Source organism: Schistocerca americana, chromosome 2, assembly GCF_021461395.2.
Source record: "Schistocerca americana isolate TAMUIC-IGC-003095 chromosome 2, iqSchAmer2.1, whole genome shotgun sequence".
NCBI lineage: Eukaryota > Metazoa > Arthropoda > Insecta > Orthoptera > Acrididae > Schistocerca > Schistocerca americana.
This window is the reverse complement of record NC_060120.1, coordinates 137,905,787-137,929,486: the sequence shown is the minus strand read 5'-3', so window position 1 is coordinate 137,929,486 and position 23,700 is coordinate 137,905,787. Positions and strand designations below refer to the sequence as shown.

Genomic DNA, 23,700 nt, shown 5'->3' with positions numbered 1-23,700 from the left:
CGTTATTGGGAGAAACAAAACTGGCGTTCTACGGATCGGAGCGTGGAATGTCAGATCCCTTAATTTGGTAGGTAGGTAAGAAAATTTAAAAACGGAAATGAATAGGTTAAAGTTAGATATAGTGGGAATTAGTGAAGTTCGGCGGCAGGAGGAGGAGGACTTCTGGTCTCGTAAATATAGGGTTATAAATACACAATCAAATAGGGGTAATGCAGGAGCAGATTTAATATGGAATAAAAAAGTAGGGACGCGGATAAGCTGTACGAAAAGCATAGTGCAAGCGTTATTGTAGCCAAGATAGACTCGAAGGCCACATCTACCACAGGAGTACAAGTATATATGCCAACTAGCTCCGCAGATGTTGAAGAGACTGAAGAAAAGTGTGATGAGGTAAAATAAATTATTCAGATAGTTAAGGGATATGAAGATTTACTAATCATGGGGGACTGGAATTAAGTAAGGAATGAACGAGGAAGCCGCCTAGTTTAATTTTGAACAAATTGTAACTTAATCATAGATAAAACTAGGTTCAAGAATCATGAAAGAAGCCTGTACTAGGGGAAGAGATCTGGAGACACCGGAGAGTTCGAGACTGATTATATAATGGTCAGACAGATAATTAGGAAACAGGTATTAAATTTGAAGATATTTCCAGGGGTAGATGTGAACTCTGACCACAATTTATTGGTTATGAACAGTAGATTAAAACTGAAGAAACTGTAAAAAAGTAGGAATTTAAGCAGATGGGACCTGAATAAAAAGAAAGAACCTGAGGTTGTAGAGTGTTTCATATGGAGCGTTAGCGAACGATTGAGGAGAACAGCGCAGAGGTATACAATAGAAGAACAATGGTTGGCTCTGAGAGATGGAATAACGAAGGCAGCAGAGGATAAAGTAGGAGAAAAGACGAGGGCTAGTAGAAATCCTTGGGTAACACAACGGATGTATAAATTAATTGATAGAAGAGGTAAATATAGAACTGCAGTAAATGAAGCAGGCGAAAAGGTGTACAAACGTCCCAAAAATGAGATCGACAAGAAGTGCAATATGGCTAAGCAGGAGGGCTTGAGGGCAAATGTTAGGATATAGAAGCATATATCACTGGGATAAGGTAGATGTCTCCTAAAGGAAAATTAAACAGACCATTGTAGAACGGAAACCACCTGTATGAGTATCAAGAGCTCAGAGGGAAAACGAGTCCTAAGCAAAGAAGGGAACAGAAAGGTGGAAGAAGTATATAGAAGATCTATACAAGGGCGATGTACGTGAGGCCAATGTTATGGAAATGGAAGAGGAAATAGATTGAGATAGGAGATGTGATACAGCGTCAAGAATTTGACAGAGTACTGACAGACCTAAGTCGAAACAAGGGCCTTGGAGTAGACAGCATTCCGTTAGAACTATTAATAGCATTGGGAGAGAAGACTATGACAAAACTCTTCTATCTGGTGAAAAAGGTGTATGAGACAGGTGAAATACACTAAGACTTCAAGAAGAATATAATAATTGCAATTCCAAAGAAAGCAGGTTTCGACAGGTGTGAGAATTACTGAACTATTAGTTTAATAAGTCGCGGTTGCTAAATACTAACTCGAAGTCTATACAGACGAATTGGAAAACTGGTAGAATCCGACCTCGGTGAAGATCAGTTTGGATTCCATAGAAATGTATTAACACGCAACACAATGCTGACCCTACGATTTATCTTGAAAGAGAGGTTAAGGAAAGGAAAACCTACATTTCTAGCATTTGCAGACTTAGAGAAAGCGTTTGACAATGTTGACTGGAATACCCTCTTTCAAATTCTGAATGTGGCAGGGGTAAAATACAGGGAGCGAAGGATTATTTATAATTGGTACAGAAACCTGGTGGCTCTTATCAGAGTCGAAGAGCACGGAAGGGAAGCAGTGATTGGGAAGTGAGTAAGACAGAGTTGTATGTAGCCTATCCCCGATATTATTCAATCTGTGTATTGAGAAAACAGTAAAGGAAACAAAAGAAAAATTTGGAATAGGAATTAAAATCCAGGGAGAAGAGATAAAAACCTTGAGGTTTACCGAAGACATCGTAATTCTATCAGAGGCAAAGGACTTAGAAGAACAGTTGAATGGAGTGGACTGTCAGAGGAGGATATAAGATGAACATCAACAAAAGCAAAACAAGGATAATGGAATGCAGTCGTATTAAATCAGGTGTTGCTGAGGGAATTACATTAGGGATTGAGACGCTTAAAGTGGTAGATGAGTGTTGCTATTTGGTCAGTAAAATAACTGATGACGGTAGATAGGACATAAAACGTAGACTGGCAATGGCAAGGAAAGCATTCCTGAAGAAGATAAATTTGGGAACATCTTGTGTAGATTTAAGTGTTAAATTTAAGTGTCAGGAAGTCGTTTCTGAAAGTATTTGTATGGAGCGTAGCCATGTATGGAAGTGAAACATAAACGATAAATAATTTGGACAAGAAGAGAACGGAAGCTTTCGAAATGTGGTGCCACAGAAGAATGCAGAAGGTTAGATGGGTAGATCACGTAACTAATAAGATGTACTGAATAGGTGGAGAATAGGTATTTCTGGCACAACTTGACTAGAAGAAGGGATTGCTTGATAGGACACGTTCTGAGACATCAAGTGATCACCAGTTTAGTATTGGAGGGAGGCGTGAAGTGCAAAAATCGTAGAGGAAGACCAAGACATGAATACACTAAGCAGATTCAAAAGGCTGTAGGTTGCAGTAGTTGCTCGGAGGTGAAGAAGCTTGTACAGGATAGAATAGTATGGAGAGCTGCTTAAAACGAGTCTTTGGCCTGAAGACCGCAGTAATTTTCGTGATCCACAACAAATGCATAGCTAAATCAAAGCAGATTCCTAGTGTTCACAACTTTTGCTTTACTCATCGTTTGTCTCACAGAGAAAGCGAATATAGCATTTTGAGTTTTTAAGACTCTTCTGAAACCAAAATCTGAATTTGGCAGCAAATTATTTGAACTGTTATGATAAATTACCCTTATAAACATGGTCTTTTTAATAACTTTTGTAAACCCTGTTGACATAGAAATAGGTGTCAAATTGTCCACATTACCTCCTTTTCATTTATTATAAAGTCATTTTAACGCTGAGTACCTTAATCGTTCAGGAAACTAACCGTTCCAAAAGGAAAAATTACTAATGCGGATAATTACTGGGCTAACATAAGCAGCACAGTGCTTCAGTATCATGTTAGACACACCATCGCCGGCCGGTGTGGCGGTGCGCTGCTAGGCGCTTCAGTCTGGAACCGCGTGACCGCTACGGTCGGAGGTTCGAATCCTTCCTCGGGAATGGATGTGTGTGGTGTCCTTAGGTTAGTTAGGTTTAAGTAGTTCTAAGTAGTTCTAAGTTCTAGGGGACTGATGACCACAGATGTTAAGTCCCATAATGCTCAGATCCATTTGAAACATCTTTTGAGACACACCATTGTATCCATGAGAGTCCTTAGTTTCCAGCGATTTAATTATTTATTCAATTGCTCCCTTTGAGGCGAGGGGCCTTATGTCACTCCTGTATAGAGCCTTTGTATCGAGAGAAAGACTCATGCGTGTTCAGTAACAGAAGGTCTGAAGTGAGATCGGTCGAGTACGTAGTTCTAATTTTTATCCACCAGAGTACAGTAGCGGACTGTGACATTCAAGGAACAGGTGAAGAGAAGGTTTTTGTGAATTGTTCTGTTTATTTCTTGAAAATTTTTGTGTATTTATGTTTGTACATGCTTAGTAGTGTGAATGATGCGTGTATGTGGACTAAAGTAAATACGTAGATCATTGTTCTACTAATGAACGCTGAAGTGCGAGAAAGTTTTAAGACAGTGCGAATACAGACGACGGGGAATTTTGTATCATAAGGTAAAGTGTAAACAAAATACCATAATGATAAATATTTATTTCGGAATAAAGTACAGTTAGAAAGTGTGTTATGTTTTGATTGTTTAGTCATGAAAAGCGCGGACTAACGCTGGAAAATACTGTTTTTCTATTGGCCTTAAAGAAAATCGACCAATCAGAGCAGAGCACGCTCCGCGCGTCTTTTCTCTTGGAGATAGAGAATGTGTACAGCAGTATAAGTAGTCAGAACCCAGTATTTCAATGAAACGGTCTTGTGTAGTACGACCTCCGAAGGAAGTTATAATTTGCCGGTTTTAGTTGTGCTACATGTTCCAAAAGTGTTTTAAAATGAAGGCATAATTTTTCTGGTGTGTTTTTTAGAAAGTGGAGAGTTTTTAAGTAAATTTGTGCATGAGGAAAGACGATAATTCTGCGTGGCATATTGGGCAGATCGGTGATTAAAAACCTGAGAGCATTGACACCGATAAATTTAATAGTGGGGCGAGCATTTTCATTTAAGAACAATTCTTGTTAAGTAGCTGTTCAGATTTCGCGGAATACGTTACCGTAAACTTCCTATCGTGAATGAAAGGGTTTGTACATGACTGTGTTAGTATCAGCACGGGCTTGGCAGTTAACTTGTAATTCTCTACTTCAGAATATACGGAAGTTTTGCCAGTGTTCCCACTTTTCATCCAAAATGAAGATATTTTCCCGATCCTTAGAATATTTACGTTGTATGCAGCCTGGTGCGAGTTGCAGTGCGGTAGGTTTCTGCTCGGCTTTCCTAATGGCGATCTACTGCAAAGAGTTCAAAGGTAGGTGCAGGATGAAAGGAACCGCACCGCCGCACCTTGTTTGTATCACGGAGGCGTATTTTACACAGAAGTCTTGGAAAGCGATTTATAAAACAGTTATATGATTCCCTTTAGAAACTACGTTCTTATTCAATTCACCTGCTACATTAAAAACGATTTTTAAATACTGTAAATATGTTTGACTTAACAGTAATGAAAAAATTATTACTACGTATTGATTTTAGATCCTCGACCTTGAGCTGTTGGCCACACATTTCCTTCACCCTCAGAATTATCCTTTCTGTTCTCATTCTTAGCACCCGAAAACCTCAAACCACACACACACACTCTGTTCTCATTCTACATGCTTTTTGTCTTTCTGGTGACATTAGAAGAACTTTACAGTAGTCTTTGTTATGGACTACTACAGATCGATTTCTGCTACCCGTAACGTTTTGATATAATTCCCACTGTGTTCTACATGAGACGCTTATCCCATTAGCCAGTCATCCATGTTGCCTTTTACTGCCAAACCACTGATTAAAACGTTCTTATGTCCTTCAACTTCTGTTAACCACAAGATATGTGCTCAAGCGATAATGGAGGAGATTGCAAGAAATCAGGGGTAGTTTATGATCACTATTCACAAAATATGGAATATATCCCTATTTTTTCAATTTTTGTGAAGACTATACCTGCAAAATATCATTTTGCAGATCATACCTCCTGGAAGCCGCTCTACGGCAAACGCCAAGTCTCGAGTGGTGATCCGAGAACGCAGGATGTCTGGTGTGAGCACCCGGAAGCGGTCGATCAGGTCCAAGGCGATCTGATCTGTGCGACCTCTGAGCGACTTGAGGTACGCAATGTCCATTCCTGCCCACTTCAGCCCGCTGCCATGCAGGTCGGCCACGGTGTCTATGGGAGGCTCGTATCTAGAAACATATTAAAATTAAAATTGCTGTATTAAACAGTAACTTTCGAAAATTTAAGGAATCAACTATATTAGTAAATTAACACTATGTGTCAACACTTCTCCTGACGGCAGTAATGTTGGCTGCGGTGTTCTTATTCTGTTGGCATTTGATCAAGTTTCACACATATTATGTGGCTGAAACCCTCTTCGAAAGATTATGCAATAACTGATAAAACCAAACAAAAGCCGTTCTCACCCTGCATGTTTGGGGGATGGTCTGTCTTACAAGAGGAGGTCACGACGTTTGGAACGCGGATTTAGTACAAAATTTGCACACTCGTAGCACTCCATGAGGACAACAAAACGTGTAAACAGTAGCGCGTACTTCTCAAGCGTTATTGAGAAAACCTTAAGATAATTTAGCTCCTCAAATATGTATCTGTGTGTTGTCATTTTTACCATGAAGCGGCAGCAGCCGAGTGGTGTAATTTTGACTCCCATTATCTGTCACCTTATTTATCTCATTTCATTCTAGCTATTTTTGTTACTGTTTTTGTGGAATTAAAAAAAAAGTGGTTAGCGTTGAAGCCCCGTAATCGGTGGATCACGTCCCGTTCGTCAGTTTCTTTCTTTTTTTTGTTTTCAACACAGTCATTTTCTTTACTATTTATATTACAGTTATATAATGGGAAAAATATGTGTAATCGGAAGAACTTTTATTAAATTTACAATGTTATTTGGCAGTCTACAAATTTTTATTATCACAAATAATGTAATAATCATAACAATCGATTAGTAAAGGAGCAAACGCATAAAGTGATACTGAAAATGTATGCTTGTCCGTGTCTTCAAAATTATTCGTATTTAATCGAAAGAGAACGAGAAATTACTTCTCGTGAAGACGCTATTAAAATACACTCGATACCGCATGACCAAGTATCAGCGCCTATATTTAAGGAAATATTGCGTTATGCATAGTTTGCTTCCGAATTATCGGCTGTAAGAGGGGTTTTTGAAAGTGTTAACGAGTTTTGTTTTTCCACGGAAAACCTCAAAAGACCTTGCGTATGCGGAAACATAGCATTTATTCAATGCAGCTGGTGGCGCTTAACTTTATACACTCCTGGAAATTGAAATAAGAACACCGTGAATTCATTGTCCCAGGAAGGGGAAACTTTATTGACACATTCCTGAGGTCAGACACATCACATGATCACACTGACAGAACCACAGGCACATAGACACAGGCAACAGAGCATGCACAATGTCGGCACTAGTACAGTGTATATCCACCTTTCGCAGCAATGCAGGCTGCTATTCTCCCGTGGAGACGATCGTAGAGATGCTGGATGTAGTCCTGTGGAACGGCTTGCCATGCCATTTCCACCTGGCGTCTCAGTTGGACCAGCGTACGTGCTGGACGTGCAGACCGCGTGAGACGACGCTTCATCCAGTCCCAAACATGCTCAATGGGGGACAGATCCGGAGATCTTGCCGGCCAGGGTAGTTGAATTACACCTTCTAGAGCACGTTGGGTGGCACGGGATACATGCGGACGTGCATTGTCCTGTTGGAACAGCAAGTTCCCTTGCCGGTCTAGGAATGGTAGAACGATGGGTTCGATGACGGTTTGGATGTACCGTGCACTATTCAGTGTCCCCTCGACGATCACCAGTGGTGTACGGCCAGTGTAGGAGATCGCTCCCCACACCATGATGCCGGGTGTTGGCCCTGTGTGCCTCGGTCGTATGCAGTCCTCATTGTGGCGCTCACCTGCACGGCGCCAAACACGCATACGACCATCATTGGCACCAAGGCAGAAGCGACTCTCATCGCTGAAGACGACACGTCTCCATTCGTCCCTCCATTCACGCCTGTCGCGACACCACTGGAGGCGGGCTGCACGATGTTGGGGCGTGAGCGGAAGACGGCCTAACGGTGTGCGGGACCGTAGCCCAGCTTCATGGAGACGGTTGCGAATGGTGCTCGCCGATACCCCAGGAGCAACAGTGTCCCTAATTTGCTGGGAAGTGGCGGTGCGGTCCCCTACGGCACTGCGTAGGATCCTAAGGTCTTGGCGTGCATCCGTGCATCGCTGCGGTCCGGTCCCAGGTCGACGGGCACGTGCACCTTCCGCCGACCACTGGCGACAACATCGATGTACTGTGGAGACCTCACGCCCCACGTGTTGAGCAATTCGGCGGTACGTCCACCCGGCCTCCCGCATGCCCACTATACGCCCTCGCTCAAAGTCCGTCAACTGCACATACGGTTCACGTCCACGCTGTCGCGGCATGCTACCAGTGTTAAAGACTGCGATGGAGCTCCGTATGCCACGGCAAACTGGCTGACACTGACGGCGGCGGTGCACAAATGCTGCGCAGCTAGCGCCATTCGACGGCCAACACCGCGGTTCCTGGTGTGTCCGCTGTGCCGTGCGTGTGATCATTGCTTGTACAGCCCTCTCGCAGTGTCCGGAGCAAGTATGGTGGGTCTGACACACCGGTGTCAATGTGTTCTTTTTTCCATTACCAGGAGTGTATTTTCTACGTTATTACGAAATATACCATCCTGAAACTTGTAATGTCGAAAGCGACGATTAGTAATACATCTTTCGAAAGCCGTCTGCGCCGGCCAAAACTTGGAGGTAACAAGTCGTTTCGAGCTCCTTGCAGGTATAAGGGATTTCACAAATCACGGACAAGCACACATTTTCCTTACCAATTTATGCGTTTGGTTGTTTACTAGTCGACAAAGATGAATATTATAGTTTTTGTGATAGTAAAAATTTGTAGACTTCCAAATAACATTGTTAATTTAATAAAAGTTCATCCGATTACACGTATTTTTCCCATTATATCAATTGTAATATAAATAGTAAAGATAATTACTGTGTTGAAAATTTGAAAAAAGCTAACGAACGGGACTCGATCCAGCGATTACGGGGCTTGAACGCTAACCACTCCTCTGCTGCTGCTTCATGGTAAAAATGGCAACAGCCTGGTACATATTTGAGGACCGAAATTATCTTGCGATTTTCTCAATAACGCTTGAGAAGTACACGCTACTGCTTACACATTTTGTTGTCCTCGTGGAGTACTACGAGTGGACGAAGTCTGCAGTAAATCCGTGTTGCAAACGTCGTGGCCCCCCCCCCTTGTTAGCTGTTTCACCCTGTGTGACGAGGATAGTAAATTTGCCTTTGGAATGCTCGAAATTGTGTTCAACCACCACCTGTTTTAACGCCCCCGTTCTTCTCGTGAGCCTAATCAGCTGACTACGAATCTCTTTTGTACCTGGGTATGGTGAGCATGGAGGAGAGTCCGCTGCTGTAGCTTACGGTGACGAGCAGGTAGGCGAGCAGAAGCCAGGACAGCACGTGGCGCGTGGGGCCCACGACACGTGTGTGGCGCCGCTCCATGTCTGGCGTTTGCAGCACCAGCAGGCCCAAAGAACGGAAGAAGCAGTCCTCCACCGTCGAGTACCTTCCGCCTGCTGGCCCATCGTCTTTACCTGAAAATTTGTCAACGGTGAGAGGTATAGGTTACATTCAAACGATAACCGGAGACATACTAAGATATGTACGAGGGGTAGCCAAATGAAATCGACACAGGTGGAAAAAAGTAAATGAACTGTTTAGTTTCTAAAAAGCAATAGCCAAAATTGTCAATACGCTTACAAAACTGTGAGACAAGATGAAAAATGTTCCATAAAAACACGGGAGAACTGCCGGATGTCAGTAACGTCCTGCCACGATATTTCGGCAGCCGGCCGAAGTGGCCGTGCGGTTAAAGGCGCTGCAGTCTGGAACCGCAAGACCGCTGCGGTCGCAGGTTCGAATCCTGCCTCGGGCATGGATGTTTGTGATGTCCTTAGGTTAGTTAGGTTTAACTAGCTCTAAGTTCTAGGGGACTAATGACCTCAGCAGTTGAGTCCGATAGTGCTCAGAGCCATTTGATATTTCGGCGCAGTCTTCCAGCCACTGTAGTAGTACTTGCCATTTTTAGACGTCTTGGTGCGACGTAAGAGTGATGGCACACTTGGTTACTCGGTGTTCAGAAAGCCAACTCATACAGACCTGTATCCACAAGCTACTAGTGGCTACCATCTAGCACAAACAATGGGCGTTCTCAAAACCTTGATCCACCGTGCCCATACCATCTCTGACGCCGACAGTCTTCAAGAGGAACTGGAACACCCGCAAAAAGTGTGTCTGAATAATGGCTTTTCAACTAGGCAAGTGATCAGAGTGATGCAGACCTACAAACGACGAAACAAGGAAGAGGAAGAGGCCTCCAGGTCGACCGCCTATCTACCATTTATTGGGAATATTTCTTCACAGATAGGCAGAATATTGTGAAAGTATGAAGTGAGAGTCATCTTTCGCCCTACTTCCAAAATTTCATCACTGGTGGGATCCGTTAAAGACGACCTGCGCCTGCGTAAATCAGGTGTTTACAAAATTCCGTGTGAATGCAGCAAATCATATATAGGGCAAACAACACGAACCGTGCAGCAACGCATTGTGGAACACCAACGGCATACTCGCCTTCTCTAACCCACCAAGTCCGCAATCGCCAAACAATGTATTTCCACAGACCATGCTATGAATTACAACGACACAAAAATTTTGGCCCATCTTTTGGAGCTCGATTATCAATGAATCTGTGGAAATATGATTGTCTGACAACGAGACTCTCATCATTCGAAATAGTGGCTATCAGCTAAAATCTGCTTGGAATCCTGTTATAGAGAAACTTCGTAGTCGACGTAGTTATCTGCATAAAGATGAAAATCGACCTGATATCGATACGCCAAGCTTTCACCGTGGAGGGCGCGAGGCGCAGCGCGCGGAGTTGTTATGAACGCGCACGCTGAGCAGCGCATGCGCAATGTCACCTCAGTATGGCTTTAAATAGAGCTCAGCGTCCACTCGCCAGTACTACTACAGTGGTACTCACCTGAAGATGGTCAGAAGACTCTGCGCCGAAATATCGTGGCAGGACGTTACTGACATCCGACAGTTCTCCAGTGTTTTAATGGAACAATCAGTACTCCGGGAAAGCTTTAAACATCACAAGATAAAAAATGTTTCAGGTTGCCTGTCGAACTATGGTCGTACCCAGACGTGCAACTCATCATCTGAAGAGCAAATCGAGTGCCTCGAATGTCTTTCTTCACGACTCCGACAAAAAGGCGAAAATCACATGGGGAGAGCGAAAGATCTGCACCACAATGGAAACAATCTTGGCAACATGTGTGCAGGTATTATCCTGCAACAGAATGATGCTGTCTGTGAACATTCCTGGAGGTTTGGACTTGACAGCGCGCTACAGTTTCTAAGTATCCACGTACCACTGCGCGTTAAATCAGGCACCGTATTCCAGAAACACAATGAGCAGCAGGCCGTTGCAGGAAAAGAAGAAGGTCATTATGGTGGTTCTTTCGACTACGCTGTTATTTCCATATATTTGGAGCAATGAAGAAATATGGTTGTGGCCGTCGATTTGCTTTCAACGAAGAGATGCAAGCCTCGGTATGATCTGGCTCAACAGGCAACCGCAAGCATATTTCGATAATGGCTCACAGTGGGATAAAGGTTTTAACAGCTATGGAGATTACTTTCTAAATAATAAACAGTTTACATAATTTTTCTCCATCTGTCTCGTTTTCAATTGACTGCCCTTTATATGGGCTACTAGAAATAACTAAATCACAATAGACTAGAATTATTATTTCTACAAACAATTAATTTCGCCATATTAAGATACTAAGAGGTTTTCTGCAGAATGAGCGAGGCTAGGAGTATGTGACGAACCTTGATGAGAAGAATGGACATGATGCTTGGACATGTGTTAAGTCCTCAAGGAACTAATACCATGGTAAAAAATTCGACTGTAGTGACAAAAAAGCTGTATGGAAGGAAGACATAAGTGACAAATCCAACATACACTCCTGGAAATGGAAAAAAGAACACATTGACACCGGTGTGTCAGACCCACCATACTTGCTCCGGACACTGCGAGAGGGCTGTACAAGCAATGATCACACGCACGGCACAGCGGACACACCAGGAACCGCGGTGTTGGCCGTCGAATGGCGCTAGCTGCGCAGCATTTGTGCACCGCCGCCGTCAGTGTCAGCCAGTTTGCCGTGGCATACGGAGCTCCATCGCAGTCTTTAACACTGGTAGCATGCCGCGACAGCGTGGACGTGAACCGTATGTGCAGTTGACGGACTTTGAGCGAGGGCGTATAGTGGGCATGCGGGAGGCCGGGTGGACGTACCGCCGAATTGCTCAACACGTGGGGCGTGAGGTCTCCACAGTACATCGATGTTGTCGCCAGTGGTCGGCGGAAGGTGCACGTGCCCGTCGACCTGGGACCGGACCGCAGCGATGCACGGATGCACGCCAAGACCTTAGGATCCTACGCAGTGCCGTAGGGGACCGCACCGCCACTTCCCAGCAAATTAGGGACACTGTTGCTCCTGGGGTATCGGCGAGCACCATTCGCAACCGTCTCCATGAAGCTGGGCTACGGTCCCGCACACCGTTAGGCCGTCTTCCGCTCACGCCCCAACATCGTGCAGCCCGCCTCCAGTGGTGTCGCGACAGGCGTGAATGGAGGGACGAATGGAGACGTGTCGTCTTCAGCGATGAGAGTCGCTTCTGCCTTGGTGCCAATGATGGTCGTATGCGTGTTTGGCGCCGTGCAGGTGAGCGCCACAATGAGGACTGCATACGACCGAGGCACACAGGGCCAACACCCGGCATCATGGTGTGGGGAGCGATCTCCTACACTGGCCGTACACCACTGGTGATCGTCGAGGGGACACTGAATAGTGCACGGTACATCCAAACCGTCATCGAACCCATCGTTCTACCATTCCTAGACCGGCAAGGGAACTTGCTGTTCCAACAGGACAATGCACGTCCGCATGTATCCCGTGCCACCCAACGTGCTCTAGAAGGTGTAAGTCAACTACCCTGGCCAGCAAGATCTCCGGATCTGTCCCCCATTGAGCATGTTTGGGACTGGATGAAGCGTCGTCTCACGCGGTCTGCACGTCCAGCACGAACGCTGGTCCAACTGAGACGCCAGGTGGAAATGGCATGGCAAGCCGTTCCACAGGACTACATCCAGCATCTCTACGATCGTCTCTATGGGAGAATAGCAGCCTGCATTGCTGCGAAAGGTGGATATACACTGTACTAGTGCCGACATTGTGCATGCTCTGTTGCCTGTGTCTATGTGCCTGTGGTTCTGTCAGTGTGATCATGTGATGTATCTGACCCCAGGAATGTGTCAATAAAGTTTCCCCTTCCTGGGACAGTGAATTCACGGTGTTCTTATTTCAATTTCCAGGAGTGTATAATCGGGGTCGTTGGAGGAACGTGCTACATCTCCATGAAGAAGCTGGCACACAACAGGAAGTTGTGCAGGACGCATCAAACCTGTCAGAAGACTGATAAAGAGAAAAGGATTTTGCATGCATTACTTATGCCCTTCTTCAACCACCAGCTATTACTAGAGGGAACCCTGAACCCATATCCAGGTCAAATTCACGTTATACGTTCGGAAAGGCGATACATCCCGCAAATTTGCAACCACACCACGTCATGCACAACCTTCTCAGTGACTTTATTTCCAGCCATGCCTGTACCAAAATATACGTCCTTCAAAGTTCGTAGACTACTGGGGGCGAAATCAATTTGCACAAAATCCCTCGGGTTTGTTGTCGTCGTCACTGTGTAATACTGTATAAGACCTGGATCGCGCTTAACATTAAAAATAGAACATTTTATAATCGTTGAAGAGAGAATAACACACTGTATTCCAAATTTACTTAGGAGTCTACCGATATTTCCAGATACTGGGCCAGCATAATGTAATTAAGTGATTCTTGGACTGCATTGTCAGGTCAGTCTCAACCTCTTTCTAAGGCGTTCCTGACTTTGATTGTAACGCCACTTCAGTTTGATGATCGGAGTACCCATTCCTCTGGAATACTATTCGTAGGTGTTGTAATTCTTCTGTGATACTCTCCTTACCTAAAAGTGTTTTAGTTCTATGGAATAGAGTCTGACGGTAATGGCCTGAGACCTGGAGGTTTTCTATAAACACTGTGACCCAGGGATCCATCCGTTCTTCTCGTAATTAAAGCGTCGAGGAAAGGTAGTTGCTCCCTTTTCTCAAGTTCGATCTTGAATTTTATATTACGATAGACAGCGTTTAGGTACATGTTCAAATACCTCTTGAAACTCTTCCACTCGTTGTGGCCACACCACAAATGACTCTTCTACGTACCGATAGAAGTATATTGCTTTCGATTTCGCAGATTCTAATGCCTTTGCTTCCAAGTGTTCTGTGTACAGGTTCGCCACAACAGCCGATAGTTGCATGTAAAACGAAAACAACAACTCGGCAGAACACTTGGAAGCACAGCTTTAATCAACCGTGTTCAGAATACAGGGAGCGAAAGGCCATTTACAATTTGTACAGAGACCAAAAGGCAGTTATAAGAGTCGAGGGACATGAATGGGAAGGAATAGTTTGGAAGGGAGTGAGACAGGTTTGTAACCTCTCCCCGATGTTATTCAATCTGTATATTGAGCAAGCAATACAAGAAACAAAAGAAAAATTCGGAGTAGGTATTAAAATCCATGGAGAAGAATTAAAAACTTTGAGGTTCTCCAATGACATAGTAATTCTGTCAGAGACAGCAAACGACTTGGAAGAGCAGCTGAACGGAATGGACAGTGTCTTGAAAGGAGGATATGAAATGAACATCAACAAAAGCAAAACGAGGATAATGGAATGTAGTCGAGTTAAGTCTGGTGATGCTGAGGGAATTAGATTAGGAGATGAGACACTTAAGGTAGTAAAGCAGTTTCGTTATTTGGGGAGCAAAATAACTGCTGATGGTCGAGGTAGAGAGGATACAAAATGTAGACTGGCAATGGCAAGGAAAGCGTTTCTGAAGAAGACAAATTTGTTGACATCGAGTATAGATTTAAGTGTCAGGAAGTCGTTTCTGCAAGTATTTGTATGGAGTGTAGCCATGTATGGAAGTGAAACATGGACGATAAACAGTTTGGACAAGAAGAGAATAGATGCTTTCGAAATGTGGTGCTACAGAAGAATTCAGAAGGTTAGGTGGGTAGATTACATAACTAATGAGGAGGTATTGAATAGAATTGGGGAGAAGAGGAGTTTGTGGCACAACTAGACTAGAAGAAGGGATCGGTTGGTGGGACATGTTCTGAGGCATCAAGGGATCACCAATTTAGTGTTGGAGGGCAGAGTGGAGGGTAAAAATCGTAGAGGGAGACCAAGAGATGAATTCACTAAGCAAATTCAGAAGAGGGAGATGAAGAAGCTTGCACAGGATAGAGTAGCATGGAGATCTGCATCAAACCAGTCTCAGCACTGAAGGCAACAACAACAACAACATCACTGCCAGTGGTATGAGAACAGTTTACGCTTGCATTTTCGACTCGTTCGTTTTCGGTGCAGGATCACTTGACTCAGACTGATAAATTTACCGTTCTCCATCACCCTGTATGCACGTATATTTACAGGCGCCGGCGCCTATATCTTTGAGCCTCGGTAGCTTCGTTGGATGACGTTTCCGGACATTAGTTTCTATTAAAAACGTTATGTACTCACACCGCTCTATACGTCCTAACGAGAATTTCCGAACACCTTGTATGTAAAGTGATGGAGTTGTATGAAATCTTCAGTTCTGAAATCAGGCGGATCTGGATACCTTGTAACAAATCGTGTTATCCCTTCTTCTGCGAAAGAAACTACACCGATTGCAATTTTTTTCTCAATATCTTTGGGCATGTTCACAAAATTCAAGAAGACAGAATTATATCAGTCATAAAAACTTCCGTTGTTGTGAGAAATAGTTGTTAATAAATGTCAGATGTGCTGCGCTTTTTCTGCGTTAATTGCTATTAAAATTAGCCATGCAGGCTAACGCGTGGGCAAATTTAAGATACCCACTTTCGCCCAAGGACTCCTTGGCCGTTTTGAAGTAGTATAACTGCCAGTCGGCTGTTGGCACGCCCTTTATATACTCTAGCTGCCTGCTGTTGCGTCACTGGCGCCTACGGCATCGCCATATATGGGCACACGTTGACGCGGCGTTCGATGTGTCCGCTTCAACCGCGTGTTCGCGGATCCCACGCCGTGCTGAACTGCAGGCTCGTTGTGTTGTCGCTGATTTTTATTTCAATGACGTCTTTAATTACACAATCCCAGAAGCCGTTAGCGCGAGCCTCGACGTTTTCTAAAGCAAGCTCACAATTCTCGGGATCGTGTATGCGATGAAACCACTCAGGCACTTTCCTGCGTTATTTACAGTGCGTTCTCGGGGTCCAACAGCATTGGCGGCCGAAGACTTCCTACATAAGAAGTCACCCTCATTCTGCCAACGGCCTTGTCAAAGAGGGCGGAGGAGCGGATAGAAGTGCAGGGCACTCTCTTGTCCTAGGGGCGGGAAATTACCCCTAAAGGCGGAAGAATCAGCAATGATCAACGACATGACGATGCAGAAGGCAATGGAAACCACTGCATTAAAGACACGTAACGTGTATCCACAGGACACGTGGCTTGCAATTGAAGAAGTGTCATGATGATCTCTCCATTGGCAAAAGATTCCGGAGTAGTCCCCCATTCGGATCTCCGGGAGGTGACTGCCAAGGGGGAGGTTACCATGAGAAAAAGATTGAATAATCAACGAAAGGATAACGTTCTACAAGACGGGGCGTGGAATGTCAGAAGCTTGAACGTGGTAGGGAAACTAGAAAATCTGAAAAGGGAAATGCAAAGGTTCAATCTAGATATAGTAGGGGTCAGTGAAGTGAAATGGAAAGAAGACAAGGATTTCTGGTCAGATGAGTATCGGGTAATATCAACAGCAGCAGAAAATGGTATAACAGGTGTAATATTCATTATGAATAGCAAGGTAGGGCAGAGGGTGTCTTACTGTGAACAGTTCAGTGACCGGGTTGTTCTAATCAGAATCGACAGCAGACCAACACCGACAACGATAGTTCAGGTATACATGCCGACGTCGCAAGCTGAAGATGAACAGATTGAGAAAGTGTATGAGGGTATTGAAAGGGTAATACAGTATGTAAAGGGAAACGAAAATCTAATAGTCATGGGCGACTGGAATGCAGTTGTAGGGGAAGGAGTAGAAGAAAAGGTTACAGGAGAATATAGGCTTGGGACAAGGAATGAAAGAGGAGAAAGACTAAATGAGTTCTGTAACAAGTTTCAGCTAGTAATAGTGAATACCCTGATCAAGAATCACAAGAGGGGGAGGTATACTTGGAAAAGGCCGGGAGATACGGGAAGATTTCAATTAGATTACATCATGGTCAGACAGAGATTCCGATATCCGATACTGGATTGTAAGGCGTACCCTGGAGCAGATGTAGACTCAGAGCGCAATATAATAGTGATGAAGAGTAGGCTGAAGTTCAAGACATTAGTCAGGAAGAATCAATACGCAAAGAAGAGGAATACGGAAGTACTAAGGAATGACGAGATACGTTTGAAGTTTTCTAACGCTATAGATACAGCAATAAGGAATAGCGCAGAAGGCAGTACAGTTGAAGAGGAATGGACATCTCTAAAAAGGGCCATCACAGAAGTTGGGAAGGAAAACATAGGTACAAAGAAGGTAGCTGCGAAGAAACCATGGGTAACAGAAGAAATACTTCAGTTGATTGATGAAAGGAGGAAGTACAAACATGTTCCGGGAAAATCAGGAATACAGAAATACAAGCCGCTGAGGAATGAAATAAATAGGAAGTGCAGGGAAGCTAAGACGAAATGGCTGCAGGAAAAATGTGAAGACATCGAAAAAGATATGATTGTCGGAAGGACAGACTCAGCATACAGGAAAGTCAAAACAACCTTTGCTGACATTATAAGCAACGGTGGTAACATTAAGAGTGCAACGGGAATTGCACTGTTAAATGCAGAGGAGAGAGCAGATAGGTGGAAAGAATACATAGAAAGCCTCTATGAGGGTGAAGATTTGTCTGATGTGATAGAAGAAGAAACAGGAGTCGATTTAGACGAAGTAGGGGATCCAGTATTAGAATCGGAATTTAAAAGAGCTTTGGAGGACTTACGGTCAAATAAGGCAGAAGGGATAGATAACAGTCCATCAGAATTTCTAAAATCATTGGGGGAAGTGGCAACAAAACGACGTTGGTGTGTAGAATATATGAGTCTGGCGACATACCATCTGACTTTCGGAAAAGCATCATTCACACAATTCCGAAGACGGCAAGAGCTGACAAGTGCGAGAATTATCGCACAATCAGCTTAACAGCTCATGCATCGAAGCTGCTTACGAGAATAATATACAGAAGAATGGAAAAGAAAATAGAGAATGCGCTAGGTGACGATCAGTTTGGCTTTAGGAAAAGCAAAGGGGCGAGAGAGGCAATTCTGACGTTACGGCTAATAATGGAAGCAAGGCTAAAGAAAAATCAGGACACTTTCATAGGATTTGTCGACCTGGAAAAACCGTTCGACAATATAAAATGGTGCAAGCTGTTCGAGATTCTGAAAAAAGTAGGTGTAAGCTATAGGGAGAGACAGGTCACATACAATACGTACAACAACCAAGAGGGAATAGTAAGAGTATACGATCAAGAACGAAGTGCTCGTATTAACAAGGGTGTAAGACAAGGCTGTAGCCTTTCGCCCCTACTCTTCAATCGGTACATCGAGGAAGCAATGATGGAAGTAAAAGAAAGGATCATGAGCCGAATTAAAATACAAGGTGAAAATATATCAATGATACGATTCGCTGATGATATTGCAATCCTGAGTGAAAGAGAAGAAGAATTAAATGATCTGCTGAACGGAATGAACAGTCTAATGAGTACACAGTATGGTTTGGGAGTAAATCGGAGAAAGACGAAGGTAATGAGAAGTAGTAGAAATGAGAACAGCGAGAAACTTAACATCAGGATTGATGGTCACGAAGTCAGTGAAGTTAAGGAATTCTGCTACCTAGGCAGTAAAATAACCAATGACGGACGGAGCAAGGAGGACATCAAAAGCAGACTCGCTATGGCAAAAAAGGCATTTCTGGCCAAGAGTAGTCTACTAATATCAAAGATCGGCCTTAATTTGAGGAAGAAATTTCTGAGGATGTACGTCTGGAGCCCAGCATTGTATGGTAGTGAAACATGGACTGTGGGAAAACCGGAACAGAAGAGAATCGAAGCATTTGAGATATGGTGCTATAGACGAATGTTGAAAATTTGGTGGACTGATAAGGTAAGGAATGAGGAGGTTCTACGCAGAATCGGAGAGGAAAGGAATATGTGGGAAACACTGATAAGGAGAAGGGACAGAATGATAGGACATATGCTAAGACATGAGGGAATGACTTCCATGGTACTAGAGGGAGCTGTAGAGGGCAAAAACTGTAGAGGAAGACAGAGATCGGAATACGACAAGCAAATAATTGAGGACGTAGGTTGCAAGTGCTACGCAGAGATGAAGAGTTTAGCACAGGAAAGGAATTTGTGGCGGGCTGCATCCTCGGTGGCTCAGATGGATAGAGCGTCTGCCATGTAAGCAGGAGATCCCGGGTTCGAGTCCAGGTCGGGGCACACATTTTCAGCTGTCCACATCGAGGTATAACAACGACACCTGTCGGCAGCTGAGGTTGTCAGTCATCATTTATTCCAGGGAAAAGCTGCACGGTCATCAACAGTAACTGTTCTTTCGAGAACTAGTTACTGTCTTCGCATATATAACTTTTGGTGATCATGTGTCATATAGTGCTGTCCGCGGTAGAAGCTGCGTTCAGTAGGGCGCGTCACCTCGGAGCTATGAGGAACGAGTCGGCCGTTCAAATCGACACCCGCGACTTTGTGGCGAGGCCCAAGTACGATCTCGGGCTAGTCTGCCTGTTGTCGCTTGCGTGAGCGAAGCTGTGTTATTACGATGTCTGAAGGCTAATGTTGCCGATAGATAGACGAGCCCCCATGTGCTCTTGCTTCCTCGCTGACTCTTCGAACGTTCTTCACCTCTCATCCACCTCTCTGCTTAACAATTGGTCGAAATTTTCTTGTCTCACGATCCTGTCATTGGAAGACTAAATTTGCAATTCCGCCCGATGACTAATAGCCATTTCATGACTACGAATCTTGATGGAAAGTGGAAATTTCGTGCATCACTCTGGTATTGCTGCCTTTCTCTTTTTTGCAGGCTGACTTCTTTGACAGGCCTCCCTGTGTGAATTCTTCGCGCTTTGTGTACGCTGCTCCCAGTGCATGTGGAGTGCTGGAATTGTCGACACGTTCTTGCTTTCGAAGGCAGGTACAACGTCAGCTGCAAAGCCGGAAGAATTCACATGCCTTCCCCTGTGTATTCTTGACGCTCCTCCCTAGTGCCTGCAGGTGCCCATCCGTTTTTGTCCCACTTCTCACTGTTCGCCAGGCACTTCGCTGTGTGTCCAGTCTTATGCGAGACGAGAGAATCATCACACCTATCCCCCGTGTATGTGTAGAATGACTCCAGTGTCAACGTCTCGGGCGTTTCCACAAAGGGTGTGTTTCCTTTCTCGCCCTGGTCCGCTGTTACTTTGAGACAGCGGAAATGGTAGCCAGCGAAGGTATTCCGGTAGTTATGACAAGGGATCTTAAGAGCTGAAATTGAACAATGCTTTTAAGCTCACTGGTTTACAATTTTTCGGATTTTCACTATCTGATCGATTTATGTGAACGTTTCCTGATCACATACATATTCAAACAAACATTATATTGATTTCCATCACATCATAGTTGAATTCAGGATGAGGAAATTGTGCCTTAGTTTCAAGAACAAACGTATATGAACTCAGTAGTGAAAGTGAATGCAGTGTGGCTATGGTCTCCCGTCGGGTAGACGGTTCGCCTAGTGCAAGTCTTCCCAGTTGACGTCACTTCGGCGACTTGCGCTTCGATAGGGATGAAATGATGATGATAAGTTCAACACAACTCTCAGTCCCTGAGTGGAGAAAATCCCCGACCCAGCCGGGAATCGAAACCGGGCCGTTAGTTACGACATTCCGACGCGCTGACCACTCAGCTACCAGGGGTGGACTACTTAGTAGTTATCTCCCTTGACCATTCATCTTTCACTGCAATTTCATTCTAACGCTGAGTCATCCTGTTCCGGTCCTCTATACCTCATAATAATCAGAGGTGACACCAGAAACCGAATCTGGGTCCTTCTGCGCCAAAGACTGCCATTTTTAATTTAAAATATCCTGCAATCCGCCATTTTCAAGTTTTTTTTTCTCCACCGTCCACCAGTTAGCATATTTTTTATTCCCTTCCACCACACACCATCAACCTTCTTGGATTTTTGAAATTCCAAATTCCGTTGGAATATCAAAAATCAAAGATGGGTGATGCAGGAAAATTTAAGGATCATGGATATTAGTGATAGGAAATAAAAAAATTTTCAATGGTGACGTCATAGTGCAGTGCCAACAAGTGGCGGATGCTTGAACTCTGGCCCCAATTCGGTATGGTAATAGAACTGGAGCCCCAAAGGTCATGTGAAAATCAGGTCTGAAATAGAGTCCAAGCGTGGTACTCACATCAGAAGATGGACAGAATGGCAATGTAGGTATCTCTGATTTAAAGCAAACATGAGAATGCTCCAGTGAGCTGAGGCTGTTACGCCTGTACTAGTGTTTTAGGTCCACTATCAGGATGGTAGTGAGCTGGAGCTCCATAGTCCACTAACCTCATTGCCCTTCTGTGCATGAAAGGTACATCTTCAACAAGGGGAAAAGAGGAAACAGGAACGCCCCTCGTCTGTGAGGCGCTGGGGATGGATCACTGATCCCACCAAGCGGTTGCCAAAAATTCACACCCAAAGACTGAGGTTGGACCTGTGAACCATACCATGGAGATTTTTACTGTAACTGCAGTGTGACAGTTGACAATACCGCTCCTGGTAAAGACCGCCTCATCTGCGAGAAAGACGGATGACAAAAACTCCAACGCAGTAGTGGCTTGTATAAAGAACTACTACAAACCCGTCGCCATTAAGGTAAGTCCGCAGATAATCAGAACTGCACGCATTGTAAAGAGTACAGATAATGTCAGCTGTTGTGGAAAATCCCAACTGTCCAGCTTACCCGATGCAGGAGGGCCACCTACCGTGTTGCTGATAGTGGTCTCACTGTCAAAGATCGTTTATCTCCACCTTAAAGTACGTGAATCGTCTTTGGAACGCATTTACGGCCATATGTCCATATGAACTCTTTTACTCCTTATCTTCTCTGGGTTCGCTTCCTTCAGTCTATCCGCATTTACTAAAAACATACTGCAGTTTTCGCCTCCATTCAATGCTTATATGTTGTTGCATATGAAGGCGAACACCTACTTGAGGGAAGGAAGGAAAGAAGGGAGATAAGACTTTAACATCGCATAGACAAGTAGGTCGCTAGAAACAGGGTACAACCTTTGAGTGGACAAGGAGATCGAAGAAAATCAGCCACACCCTTTCAAATTATCCATCCCAGCATTCATTCGGGATATCACGGAGATTCTAAATCCGAGTGGCTGCACGCAAGTCCAGTGTGCAAACCACGGCTCCATCTGGTTCAGTAACACACGCTCGAAACTGGGCACTACTGTTCAGTGGAATACTCTTTAAAGTAACTGCCTAGCAGAAATGATGTCGTTCTTTATATTTACGGAGACTATGGTGCCCACACCGAAGAATTTAAACGAATTTTCAGAATTACTGCTGTACAACTCTACGTTACATTTAGTATTGCACGTGGTTACAAATAATGGAGTGTAAAGCCAGGTGTCGAAGCTAAAATTCGATATGTTAAGAGTACTCGTAAAACTAAAGAATGGTAGACTCTCAAATGCACTAGTTGCTTAGGTGGAACCTAACATACCCCACAATGAGAAAGACTCCCACTGCAAGTGGCACATGACAGCACCATGGCAACCATAAGTAATTAAACGACGACAACCAAGCTGTAACTCACCAAGAACCTGATCAGAGAGCTTCTTTGCAGCGTACAGTGCGGCCGTGGCGAAGATCACAGAGCATCCAACGACCGCCCACAGGGGAGGTGAGAAGGGCAGTATGGGGACCTGCCAGCCAGGTAGAAGCAGCGGCCGAGGAGCCAGGCACGCGATGCCGGCTCTCATGTAGGGACGCGAGTACTCCACGAACAGGTACTCGGGGTACCACGTGTAGAGCCCATCGTCCGCCAAGTCCGCCTCGTCCATCGCCACGGCGCCCAGAACGCCATTTCCAGAACCGTTCTCCCATATTGTGCCCCACTTACACGTTGTATCTTCAAGCAGGCCCCACGTTGCATTCTTCTGCAAACATCCATGAACTGAACATTAATAGGCGATATCAAGGCGTAGTGATCCCGCGTTTCACAGCGTATTAGACGTAATCATCATGGTAGGTTAATAACTATTAGATAAGAGTTTTTCGCAAGTCCTATTAAAGGCTCCTTGGGATTGTAGAGGAGACTTAGAAGATAAGGTTATGATCAGGAATCCATGTCCGTAAATGTACCACTTTGATTTAAAAATCTCCCGCTTCAAGGCACGCACTCAGAGAACAGCGGTCGTTAGTCTCTGTTGTAATTATGACATCACATACCATCTTTGTCCGACTACGACAACAGCCACGAGAAACCGACACTTTCGCAGCCTGGATAGTTGACTGTTGTGCTGCATGGACGCACTTCACTCGCAATTTTGAAGAGAACGTTCTTCGTCAAGTAGAAGAGAACAGGACAGCGAGTACTCGAAACTTTGTCTACGCGGTGGACTCCTGTAGATCACGCAGGTCAGAGGTCATTGTCTCTGCTGTGTGCGTACCGTAACGTTGAAGATTTGTAAATGATCTGACCTTCAAACTTACTTTACACCAAAACGGTACTTTCCGTTCATGGATTTTTCACCGAAATTTTATGTAGCGAGCACCCTCTAAAACCCTTAGAAGCCTGTAATAGCAAATGTGGGACAAGCTGTGTTTATTTTCACAGGTTATCTCTCTATCCGTGTTTTGCTTTAACGCTGTTCATTGTTAGCTTGATTACA

The 23,700-nt window shown here is 44.4% G+C and overlaps 1 protein-coding gene across 1 annotated transcript in view; it reads right to left on the bottom strand.

The window, feature by feature from the left end:
* Positions 1-23,700, bottom strand: part of LOC124593831 (glutamate receptor ionotropic, kainate 2-like) — a 92,923-nt gene that overhangs the window by 48,315 nt on the left and 20,908 nt on the right. The window contains exons 3-5 of the mRNA XM_047132178.1: positions 22,623-22,965; positions 8,870-9,086; positions 5,381-5,592 (exon numbers count right to left, since the gene is read on the bottom strand). Coding sequence (XP_046988134.1) covers positions 5,381-5,592; positions 8,870-9,086; positions 22,623-22,965 — 772 coding nt within the window. The remainder of the gene's footprint in view (positions 1-5,380; positions 5,593-8,869; positions 9,087-22,622; positions 22,966-23,700) is intronic.